This window comes from Mchenga conophoros, linkage group LG12 (genome assembly GCF_057382185.1).
Source record: "Mchenga conophoros isolate Kocher_MC1m ecotype Shallow Benthic linkage group LG12, M_conophoros_male_GT1.1, whole genome shotgun sequence".
NCBI classification, from domain to species: Eukaryota; Metazoa; Chordata; class Actinopteri; order Cichliformes; family Cichlidae; genus Mchenga; species Mchenga conophoros.
Window position 1 is genome coordinate 3,139,499 of NC_140537.1, and position 12,471 is coordinate 3,151,969.

At 39.1% G+C, this 12,471-nt stretch overlaps 1 protein-coding gene and 1 long non-coding RNA gene across 2 annotated transcripts; both read left to right on the forward strand.

The window, feature by feature from the left end:
• The first annotated feature begins 2,212 nt into the window (after positions 1 to 2,212).
• Positions 2,213 to 6,603, forward strand: LOC146561889 (P2Y purinoceptor 2). The gene is made up of 2 exons (XM_085293066.1): positions 2,213 to 2,234; positions 5,046 to 6,603. The coding sequence occupies exon 2, from the start codon at positions 5,063 to 5,065 to the stop codon at positions 6,056 to 6,058; it is 996 nt and encodes a 331-aa protein (XP_085149192.1). The 5' UTR covers positions 2,213 to 2,234; positions 5,046 to 5,062; the 3' UTR covers positions 6,059 to 6,603.
• A 3,128-nt stretch (positions 6,604 to 9,731) lies between these two features.
• On the forward strand, positions 9,732 to 10,811 carry LOC146561890 (uncharacterized). The gene is made up of 2 exons (XR_014894520.1): positions 9,732 to 10,028; positions 10,563 to 10,811. It is a non-coding gene; the product is annotated as an uncharacterized LOC146561890 (long non-coding RNA).
• The last annotated feature ends 1,660 nt before the right edge of the window (positions 10,812 to 12,471 follow it).

Sequence of the window (12,471 nt, forward strand, 5' to 3'; positions counted from 1 at the left end):
AGCTCCATGCTCAATGCAACTTTCCAGCATTCATCCATTACACAGGTCAGCAGGCAATAATCATCACAGGTACTTCTCTGTTAGTTATTTTCACAATGATTTCAAACCTGTACTTAGTTTTTCTCCAGGACATCTAGTTCTTCTGATGAACTTTTTTATACATTTTGTGTTTGTTGACCACTATTTTTGGACCAGAAGTCAAAGCGTACAGCACAAAAGGAAATGAAGACTTATTGGTAAAAGCGGTCTGCTGTTTGCATGGGTATGTAAGGACGATGGTTTTCGACTATGCATGTAAGCAACCAAGCTTTAAGCTTGAAAAGCATTCAAGTGGCTCTGTGAAAACTTAATCAGCTGCATACTGGGAAGTAAACAGAAAATGTGCTGCTGCATGTCACTGAAAACCCATTTCCTACATTCACATTTGAAAAGTCTGTGAATGGTGAGTAACAAAGGAGAGCGTTTCCAACATGATATTCAGCTAACAGAGGGTTGCTACCGGGGTTTCTGGAATGAAACTATGCTGAATGCTTTACTGTGACAATCCAGATCTAATATGGTACAAAATAAAATCATGCTCCATGCCTTTCTTGACATGACTGGAAAATAATAAAGGCACATGTAGAATCTGCACCAAAAAAATGTAGGAAAGTGTGTTTAGGTCACTTGCAAAAACTTTTTATGTTGCTTTGTGTTATGTGCTGTGCTTTGAAAAGCACCAACAAGGCACTGCATTCTGTTGCTTTTCAGAGCTTACAAGACATATGCCTGTATTTTATTTAGCAGACTTCAGTCACTTGGCTACAGCGTCAAATGTACATGGAAGAAGCAAGTAGTAAGGCTAAATCAGAATCAGAATCAGAATACTTTATTAATCCCGAGGGAAATTGAAGCCATCAGGAGTTGCTACAAATTGCAGTTCCTCTAACGAACACTTGAAGCTAATTCCAAAAGAATGTTAATGTCAATAGAATCTTACATAGTAACTTTACTGCATTAAATGGTGTGTGTCCAGCTTGGTGCAGAAAATAGATTCAAACCCTAGAGATAGTTTTCCCCTTCCTTGCTACTATATGGTGGATGAAAGTATATTTTAACATTCATCCACACATCCACGTCCACATCTGGCTGCTTGACTGACAGCATCCCAACAGGCAGCCGTAGCAAATCAATGTGTACTAGGCCTCACTTTCTCTACCAGAAGAGAAAAAAAAGAGTCAAAATTTTGATATTAAAGTTGAAAATCTATTTTGAGAAAAAAAAAAGTGTGTAAAAAATGAAAAATGTGTAAAAATGTGGAGATTACAGTTGTTGTTTCAAGACAAACTGCTACAGTTGCTACACTTTCTGAGCTGTTGAAATCCTTCTTCAGAATCAGTTTTAGCAACAAGAAAGTATTTAAACATATTGTGGTGATGAGTATAGGAGTATATAAATGGTTACATCCTCGTGCAGTAAAGTGGATTTATGATGTATCACAAGACAGATCCGAGACGACAATCTACACAATCAACACAAGGCTTTTGTAGAGAACAGCGGAGACAGTTTGTCTTGGTTAAATTCTCAAAATCCTTTTTTTAAGAGTCACAAAACAGACAGAAACACAAGACAATAAATATACTTTGTATATGAAGCACCCCTCATAAAATCAGCAATAAGAAATTCATCCTCTGTGTGTGGAAACGGAGGTCTCGGGCTCATGTGGTCTGATGAAACTGCAGATTGCAAAAAAGTAAAAGAGTTCACAATTCACATTAGTTTCTGTTACAACTGCTTTTTCATTGCATGTGAAAAGCTGCATACTGCAGAGGCATAAGCGTTACTGTGCACTCCTGACACTTTTTCTTTGGTCGAGTTTCTAAATGTGTTTTAATGAAGAACTCTATTAGAACGTAAACAGAAGGAAGATTTGATTAACTATTTATCAGTTATATGGCAGCAGTCTTATCGTTGTATAGATCACTGAAAAATCTAAAGAGAGCTGAAACAGAAAAAAAGGCTGCTTTGACTGACGGGCATCCCAACAGGCAGCTGGCAGTTTCACGTCATCTACACAAGGCACATTTAAGGAAATTGTTACTTTGAGTCCTGACATAGCTGGCAGGAAAAAAAAGCTGCTGTCAGTAGTTGTCACTGTAGAGCTCCGCCCCTAACAACTCTACATGCTGACACTCCTCAAGAGAGGCAGTCATTGTGTTACTGGATACAAATTACTGAGGATAACTTCAGCTCTGGTAAGATCTTTAAAACAATTGCAATTACAAGAAAGTACAAGACTTACATATTTTACTTTGCTTTTGCTTTAAAGCATGTGGTTCATTCATATATATGCGTCACATATGTATGATTGTAGCCAATGAAATCTTTCACATTTTCATGTAAGCTTAGAAATAACAAGAAACTGTGAGAAATTACACAAGTACAGTTCTAACTGTAAAAGTAAAAGAACATTAATATTTCAGACTGTGGACTAATGAGCAAGAAGATGTACTTCAGTGCTCCTCCGAACCAAAGGTCAAATTTCCTTGAGTTAAGGAGATGAAACTGATTTTATCAACTCATTGTTCCAAAAAACACTCTTAAATGTAAACAGTTATCGTGGACAGTATGGCATCTAAAAGTGTCAGAAGAGCTGTTAGTTTGATCTTAGACACAAGGTTGGTAAGAGTTAAGCACGTGAAGCTGTAAAACTCTTTGTGGAAACTGAATCAGTTGCATCAAATGCAGGAACAGGCAGACCAAAGGTGAGCTCACTATTGGAAGATCAGTTCAGTGAGAGATAGAAAAGATACAGATACAGGATTTGATTCCACAAAAAAGCACAGGTCCTATCAACAGGTGGTGTTCTTAGAGGAAAGTCTTCAAAACACTGTTCAGAAAGCTAAAGCAGGACAAATGGCTCATGCAGACAAAGACATCCAAACATTTTACAAGAAGAAGCAGCAGCTCAAGATTCAAAACTGCATATAGGTTAATAGAATTCTTCCAAAAATTCTTGGATCCAGATCTCTAAAATCTCTGAAATCACAGGCATCATGAATTCTACTAACAGACATGATTTTTACATTACCTCTACCAGGGAGGTTAAAGTCTGAAGACAGAAGAAGACAAACATAACTGCATGTCACCTGACCTTAGCTCCACTGAACACTGACGCTGTTAGGAAAGCTGCCACATCACGCTGGGATGATGTCTGAGTCACCAGAATCTGGAATCCATGCAGCTCTTCACTCATTACTACAGCACATAGGATAGTGCAATTCAAAATGTTCAGACAGGATCATAGAAAGCCTGACAGTAAGAAAGTACCAAGCAGTTAATAAGCCTATTTAAGCCTGATGCATACAGGAGACATTTATTTATTTGTGAATAACAAATAAGAAAAAACGCAGACTGTTGTACTCAGACAGGCAGTTTCAAAGCTGAGCCTGAAGTCATATCAGCATGGGCAACAAGGGAAACTGCTTCAATCTCAAACTGTGCTGAGATTGAAGCAGATTGAAGAGAATGTGGCCGGATTTCTTAAAAGTTGTTCATTATTCATTCAGCATTATGAATAAATAATGAAAAAGAGTGCAAGGGCAATAATATAGAAAAGATTCAGTAAGAATAAACAGATCAAAGGAAAAAAGAATGAATAAAGTGAGATTAACATGAGGCACTGAAACTGAATCTGTTGAGTACTTTACTCTTACTTTTCTGAAGTGGATTGTTTGAATGGTTTCAAGGTGAACCATGCTGCTGTGCAGTTTTACCACAGTAAAATGTCAGGAAGCCTTGTTTTGGGGAAGCAAGATGATGGACACGGATGTGTAGGTGTGTTTATAAAGGAAAAACAAACACACACTTCTCAGTTGCAGAACAGCATCAACAAAATGAAAGGATTTCTCTCCACGAGCTTTCTCTTTTTGGGAGGAATTGGCTAAACATACTGCCAATTCAGAGTTCAAACAAAGGCTTTGGGAGCCTGAAGTGACTGTCACTCACAGTCCTCAATAAACAGGAGCAGATGGCATTAAATGGTTAAAATAATAATCCAGAAGCAGGACAATAATACTAATATATTTGCATGCTGATTGGTCAGTTAAGGATTCCTAACAGCACACAACACTTCAATGGCATTTGATTACCCAGTTTATCTCAACTCTATTAAACAGATGGTAAAAATTGCCAGTAAAATGTTACCCCGTGTAATTTAAGGCCTCATTTATTTTCAGCAATCTCTTGATCAATCCCAAGGAGGGTTAGGGTTGCTTGCGTGAAAGGGTGAATGAGGCAAGTTGTGTAAAGTGCTCTGAGTGCTGGGTTAGAGTAGAAAAGAGGCACCGGTTCATTTACATTCAAATCAAATCAGCCAAATCCTCAACAAAATCTCAACTAATAAGCTTTTAAAAAAAACAAGCAAACAAAAATCACCTAGAGAAGTGTGGTGGTTATGTAAGCCCCAATAAACCCCAAGCAAACACACAAGGTTACAAAAACTGAGATGTGCACAACTGGCCAAAACCATACCAAAATGTGACTTGCACCAGTATGTGTGTCATTTTGGGGCAAGAACAGTGAGTACAAAGGGCCCATTTATATTCACTGCTGCAACCTTGTGTCACAGTCACTTGTATTTAAAACCGCCATTGAGGTACAGGAGCCGCTGCAGTATTATCCTGAACAACAGGTGTCGACACTCAGACAATATTGTCACACAAACGCTGATGTAAAAGAGGAAGAAGTCAAAACCAGAAGCCAAGAATTTGTCATGTGTTTGTTTTTCACAAGGTCCAGAATTTTCAAACTGTTCCAACGTCTCCCTCTGTATGTCTGTATGTCTCTGCGCGGGAACATTAAACCGACACAACCATACACTTGCGTCTTGCCTTGGTCGCCACAGCTGAACAGCTTACAAAAAGATACACATGGTGTGACACCCACGACACAGGCAACGCAGTGAGCATAACTACCCATTACTCTCTTTGGAGCCAGCCTCAAGCGGTCAAACTACAGCTTTTGCCACATGACTGTGTTGTGATGATTGCTTTGTTTTCTCACAGGTGTAAGGAACTCAAAGATGCCTGGTGAAGTTCTCTCTCAGCTTGGGAATAACAGCAATGCTTCTGACCTTTGCCTGGCGGAGAGTCAGCATGTGTCCATCACCATCCTGCTCTGCCTGGTCTTCTTCATTGGCTTCCTCCTGAACACCTTCAGCCTGTGGGTGTTCTGCTGCCGGTTGCCCTGCTGGACGTCTGGAACCACGCTGCAGTTCCACCTGGCCCTCAGCGATGCCATCGCCACACCAGTCACTCCCATGATGGCAGTTTACTTTGCTATGGGTAACAACTGGCCATTCGGTCAGTTCCTGTGTCAACTCAAGATTGCCCTGCTGAGTTCACATTTCTATGGCAGTACCATTTTCCTCACTCTCATCAGCATTCATCGGTATGTGGCTGTTGTTCACTTCAACAGGAGCTCTTGTATAAAACGGAAGGAGTTTGTCAGGAAGCTCTGCGCTGGAGTTTGGTCTCTGCTACTGATCCAGGCTCTGATCTTTGCTTTTACTCTTCCTACCACCACAGAAGGGAAAAACAAACAATGTCTCTCCATTCATCAGACCAAACTGACAGAATCCTACTTTGTCATTAACTTTATCCTGTTTATCTTCGGGTTTTTACTCCCTTTCTTTGTGTCTGCTGCATGCTATAGCCGTCTAGCAAACACCTTAACTCGCTTAAACATTAGCACAGCTAAAGGTCTGAAAGTGAAGGTGAAATCTCAGAGGATGATAGGTGTGTGTCTGGTTATATTCGCTTTGTGCTTCCTGCCTCTGAATGTGGTACGGACTGTAGGAGTCATATTAAAAAAATACTACCCGCAACAATGCCATCTTCTCCTTCAGTTTGAGACAGCATATTACGCAACCTGGATTTTTGCGGGAGTAAACAGCTGCCTGGATCCACTGTTGTACTACTTCGGTTCGCAAAACTTTCGAGATACCTTCCAGTCTTTCAGGAAGGGGCAGGTAGACATTCAGAACAGAAGTGATTCAGAAATGACTGGAAATTTCTAACATGTGGATATGACATGGATATGACTGGTATCTGAGTCCCAAGATCCAGTGTTGGCGGAAGACTATGTTTGAAATTCCCATTTAGAAACAACACAGATGTTATATAGTTAGCTGGTTTACAGTGAAGATCTCTCTACGTACCCAAAATATTAACAGATATCACACAGTACCCATCTTTTATCTATTATTTCACAACTATCTTATACACAAAACTATTTTCTGTATTTTTTCCTTTTCTATATATATTACTAAATGGTGGTGGTAGTAATCACCATATTTATGAACTGCACTGGGGACCAGCGAGTGGGTGGGATTGTTAATAAACTTACAAACCATACAGCAGACATTCATGATTGCATCCCACCAAACCATGACAGTCTGTATTATAAGGGATTCTGGAATGATCTCATGTATTCTAACATTTTCAGTATCACCTGTGCGTTTCCTGTTGTCACATGCCAAACTGCCAGCAAGAAAACCATGTCATGTGTTGCCACACCACACTCCAAGTTTCACATCCAGACTCCAGCCTGTGGTTAGACAATAAAAGCACCTAGGTTAAGGTAAAGGAAAGACCATGGTGTGAAACTAAATGTTGGCTCTGAAGTCACTGTGTTCTCTGTGTATTAAAGTAACTGTCTTATAATAAAAAACAACTCCATATCTTGGTTGTGCAAGTTTTATATTATAGAAGACACAGAAATAATGTCTTTAAAATGGGTTTTCTTTATTTTAACCCTCAAAAAAGTTCAAAGAGACAGAATTCAAAAATATAATTAGTGGGCCCATAAAAGAGGTCAACTAAATATAACTCTAATCAAAACACAACTTCCAGAAACTGAAACAAAGTTGACACAATTTAACTCACAAACTGGCCTAATCGCAAAGACACAGGAGGGTAGATTTTATAGTGGTCGGCATTCAAAGCCCCCAGCCCTCGGCCACGCCTTTTGCCCAGACAGGAAACAGCCACCGCCCCAAACCAGGTAACTCAAAGAAAGAAAAACATAATTAATATAACAAAAAACATCTTTAGAAAAACCACACAATGCCATTATGTGCACGCTTCATTAAATTAGTGTCAGGTTTAAGTAAAAACATTAATGAATTATATTAGTGAAGCAACTGCAAATCAAACTAATAAAGTGAATGAATGGACTTGTTTTATCTATGTGTGGCTGACGCCATCACACAATCACTCACACTGTAACCCATACAGCAATGCTTTTATTGTGCTAAGAATTTGATATAATAATTCCCAGTGCACCACTAATTTCCCATGCCCATTGATTCTTTGACTAAAATGCTCCAAAAACTAACAGACTTTGCCTTTGCAGATCTTAAGATCTTTGCAAATTTAAATTAGTCCTTCCCCAATTTAGAAAAAGGTCAGTTTCCTCTCCTTCCATAGCACAGATGTGATACACAGAAGCAGTTTCAATATTAGTAACACAGTAACTGTGGGTTTGTGAAATATTGCCTTAGCTCAAGTCCCAAGAGTCCAAGACTCTGTAACACTGTTCAAGTGACATTAACAGGCACTGCTGCACAGACCACTGTTGTGTCAGGTGGCCTCAACAAAAAAGATATTGAGTGTGCCAGCAGAAGTCAAATAACCACAAACTAAATGCTGGTGTGTTTCGAACTGACAAAAATATGGAGAATTGGAAAATGCAATGGCCATTTAATGACCCAGCACTCCAAACCACAAACTCCATATTATATTCTAACTTGGGGTGCATTCATCGGAGTGTGAATGTTGATTAGTTTGCACTTGTGTTTAGAAGTGCTTGTGAGACTGGGGGTGAATGAGGCATGTTGTATAGAGCGCTTTGTGAGTAGAAAAGAATCTATACCATATAAGAATCATTCCATTTACCATAACTTACTTCGATTATCCTCTTAATACATTCTTGTAGTGACGCAATAATCAGTGCCCAACACATGCACTGTCCTGAATAATAATGTTCAACTTCAAGAAAACTATTTTTTATTGTGACAAACACAGAAAGCATTACAGAGGAACAGACTTACATGCTTCGCACATAATAATTTGCCAAAAATAAAAACATCTGTAAGGCAGAATGAGCCTATTGTTATGTGAAAGTTAGTGACTCATTTAGCTTCTTAGTGGTCGAAAGTGAGAGGCTGGCAGAACCGCTTCCTTTTCAGTGTTACTTTACACAGCTAATCGACACTTGCACTTTAATAACAAATTACATGGATGCATCAGTAGTAATAAGTCATTTAAAGGCGGCAACTAGCATTTACAGACAGGTATTCCTAGAATAATCATTGCGTTCCATTAAGAAATACTTCTATCACCTAAAGCCTGTTTACGAGCTGAGCTCAGGAACCTGTAACTTAGAGGAGCCACAAATATAATGGGTCATTAGTGCAAACTACTTTTTGCAATCTGATTGGATCCTGTGGTGTCTAGGTTACTTAATCTGATTGGATCCTTTTATAAATTATTTGTCAAGCACATCAAAGTAACAGAGACCAATATTATTTCTGCATAGCTGATCTAGTTGCAAGTCCATTCAGACATGGGCTGTGTGACATTGCTGGCTTTAGGAAGGCTATCCTAGCTGCTATATGGTCAAAGGCAGGTTCCAAATTAAGTTAGACGTTCAAATTTCCAGTGAGAATGACCCCAAACTCCAAGTTAATGATCAAAGATGGCAGAAGTGCAGATGTGTCCTTGGGGATCAGGACAAGTCTTCATGCTGGAGACTGTTTCCTGGATATCTGTGATGGTTACTGGATCCTGTTCAGGGAGGTTCCTGCGGTCTGCTCTTAGCTCCACTAGCCTCTAAGCACTGTGGTTATGTCTTGAATCTTTCTCCCATATTCAGCACACACACAAATATATACTGTTACTGTTCTTATTGTGTTGAAGTGTATACACACTTGTGCTGCAGGGACATTTATTTTTAAAGAACAGAATTCCCACCATGTGCCACATGTCCAATACACTTATAGTGAAGTTAAAGCACGTGAACAAAGGGGCAAAACATACCTGTTAGCAGAAGTATGAAGGTGCGCAGGAAAATCTGATGTACATGGTAAACTGCACCGACGATAATTAGGGAGGAACAAACACATCAGCCTTCTGCCATTTTGGATGAACGCTCACGCCCCCGAGAGAACGCCAACTTTATTAACAGCCACACACATGTAAATCACACCTCAAACATAAATAAACCCTCTGGCTGTTTCCATAATTGAGAGCATTTTCTTTCTTCATGTCAACACCCCCACTTGCTCTCATATTATGACTCTCTTAAGTAACAAAAACACATATAGGGTTTCTCAGCCGGTGCTGTATATATGTCTGTATACCTGGTTAATGTCCAAACATAAACTTTTCAAACTTGAACAACTTAACTTTTGTTGCAGGTTTTGTCATTACATCTGCTACCATCTCTTCTGTTGAACAATAATCCAGAGTTACTTTTCCTTCACTCGCAGTTGACCTTACAAAGTGGTACTTTATGTTAACATGTTTACATCTCTGTCTCGTTACAGGATTCTTAGCCAATCTTCATAAACCTTTGGCGGTGCATATTCTTGTCCATCGATACCTCGTAACAGTTACATTAGGTACAAACACTCCTGTAGGTACACAGCAAATTCAAAAGTGTTAAATTTTTTGGTGTTAATAGTCTTCTTGCAAAAGTAGAGTTAATTTTACTCTAAGCAGAGTCACATTCTTTTAATGTAACTCTGAGGTGTAAAATGATAGTAGTTAAAATCGAGTGTTAAAAATGAGTGTTTCTCTGTCAAATCTGGAGGTGTTACAATGGAAACATTAACTCTTGACCTCTTAACTCTGAACTCCTACAGGGGCTATGACACCAACAGAGTAAATTCACAGACTCCGCCCCCAGCACGGCTCCAATCGAAGCTGAAGTGAAGCCGTTTCGGAACATTTTGCTCTACATATTTGAGTTGTTTGCCATGCTTGGTAAGTCATTTTTTCAAAGCTTGTTTCAATTATTATTATGAGCTTTTACTTCTGTGGCTCTTTGGAGTTGAGACAAAGCTGTGTGAAAGGCATTAGCCATGTTGCTCGGTGATAGCATAATATTCTGTTTTAGCTAGCTGAAAGGTATTGTTTGCGGGCAAATACCACAGCCTTGAAAAAAGCTTGCATGTGAATTTTCAGTCAAACTTTTGGTCAAATACACCTAAAACAATGTCTAGAATGTGAAATGTTGGTATAATGGTGCTACTTGAAGCCTGAAAACGATCGCCCATAAAAATAAAAATAAACGAGCAAACAGCAGTAGCAGGCGTCCTGACTGGATTCTACGTTAGCATAGATCCCTCCAGAGTTTTGTGCACACGGTTTAGGTAAAAATGAAAAAGTTTTACATTTAGTTCAGTATTACCTGGCTCAAAGAGGATTCCTTTTTTTTTTTTACTGTGCTGCAATTGTTTACTGGATTATTTGTGCCATTAATTAGTGTCAACTAATTTTTATTCAATCTCCGCACAGGATATGCTTGTGAAGATGGAATATGGGGGAGAGCAGAAGTGCGTTGAAGTTCCACAAAGTGATGAATGAAGGACATGCATATTGTATTGAAGAAATAAGTGATGAGAATGCTGTTATTTGCATTTACCATGTCAGACCTTTTGATAAACAAAATTCTAATGAAAGTGAGAACATGTATACTGTTACATCTTTCAGAAAATGTTTTGAAATTGTGGTGCACAGTTCAGAATAAATGTTTTTCAAAAACCATTGCATCTTTTTAGTAAATGTTTATTTCCAAAAGAAATTTCTAGAAGTTCAGAACAGTAAAATTCCCGCTTTTTAGAATGAATTAGAAGATAACTCTTACGTAGTTAAACTAAAATACTCTTTGAGAGTTAATATATAAACTCTTAACACCAAGTGTTAAATTATCAACTCCAGACAGATTTGGTGTTTAACACTAAATCAGAGTTAACGTACCAACTCTCCAAAAAGAGTTAAATTAACACTCTCTGGTGTGGACCCATATAGACACTTTAATAGTGTTGAAATCAAATCCGACAGTGTTAATTTGGACATGCTGGATTTGCTGTGTAGGGTTGCAGCTACAGCCATGTACTCAGCTTCACAGGTAGATGATGCAACAGTAGGTTGACTTTTGGTTTTCCATGAAATCAAAGGACCATTTAGAGCCAGACTTATACAATAACCAGTCGTACTACATCTGTCTGTTACATCAGCTGCCCAATCATCACTGTATGCCCACAACCTCAGTTCTTCATTGTCACGTTTTCTGTAACACAGTTCTTTCTCGGATGTTCCCTTCAGATATCTCAGTACATGTGTTACTGTGGTGCATTGGTCTTCAGTTGGCTCAGTGAAATACTGTGACAGTTTACTGACTATAAAACTCAAGTCTGGTCTTGTGCATGTAGCCAAATAGATCAGACTACCACCTGCCTCTCTGTACCTCTAGATTAGATTAGATTAGATGAAACTTTATTAATCCCCTGGGTGGGTTCCTCCAGGAAATTCCTCACTCATCTTTTCTGCACCATCAGTGTAGTTCAGTGTTTTCTCACAAGGTGTCAGTCTTCCTGCATGTTGAACCTTTCAAGTATTTTTTTCCACATACTGTTTCTGTGACATTTTTACACAGTTATCGCTCTGGTCAAAATCTATTCCAATGAAATGTCTCAGTTTACCCAAATCCTTCGTTTTGAATTTTGCTGCACAACAGTTAGTTCACTTTCATCACTAGTAGTGATGATCAGGTCATCTACCCATATTATCAAAATCCCACAATGGTCAGTGGGATTTTGCACAAAGTTGTTCTCACTCAGATATTCATGCAACACCTTGTTTTAGCCCATAGCTCTGTAACCATATGGCGACTTTTTCAACTTATACACCCATTTTTCATTTGTGTCAGGTTTCACCTCATAGCCCTCAGGTTGTTCCATGAATACCTCCATGTTCCATGCGTGTAGATAGGCAGCTTTAACATCCACCTGATGTAAAAGCATGTTTTCTTGTGCATCAACACTCTGATAGTAGTCAGGTTAGCAGAAGGGGAAAATCTTTCTTCATAATCCACACTTATCTTCTGACTGTATCCTTTAGCAACATAACGTGCCTTGTACTTCTCAGAACCATCAACATTGTTTTTGACTGTGTACACCCATCTATCATCATGTCAGTTTGTATTTGTCTCTACTCTTGTTTTGGTCTCAAACTTCACCAGTCTATGCTTCTGTACTTTTCTAGGTAGTAGCCCATATAAGCTGGACTGTTCCTGTCATTTGTGGCACTGCCCCCTGCTGTCTATTAAACAAAACTCTGCCTCCCCTCTTTGCTCTGCAACTCTGGTGCACTTAGTGCCGTCAGCCAACTCCACGTAGTGTGTCTTGGTCTGGAAACTGTCGTC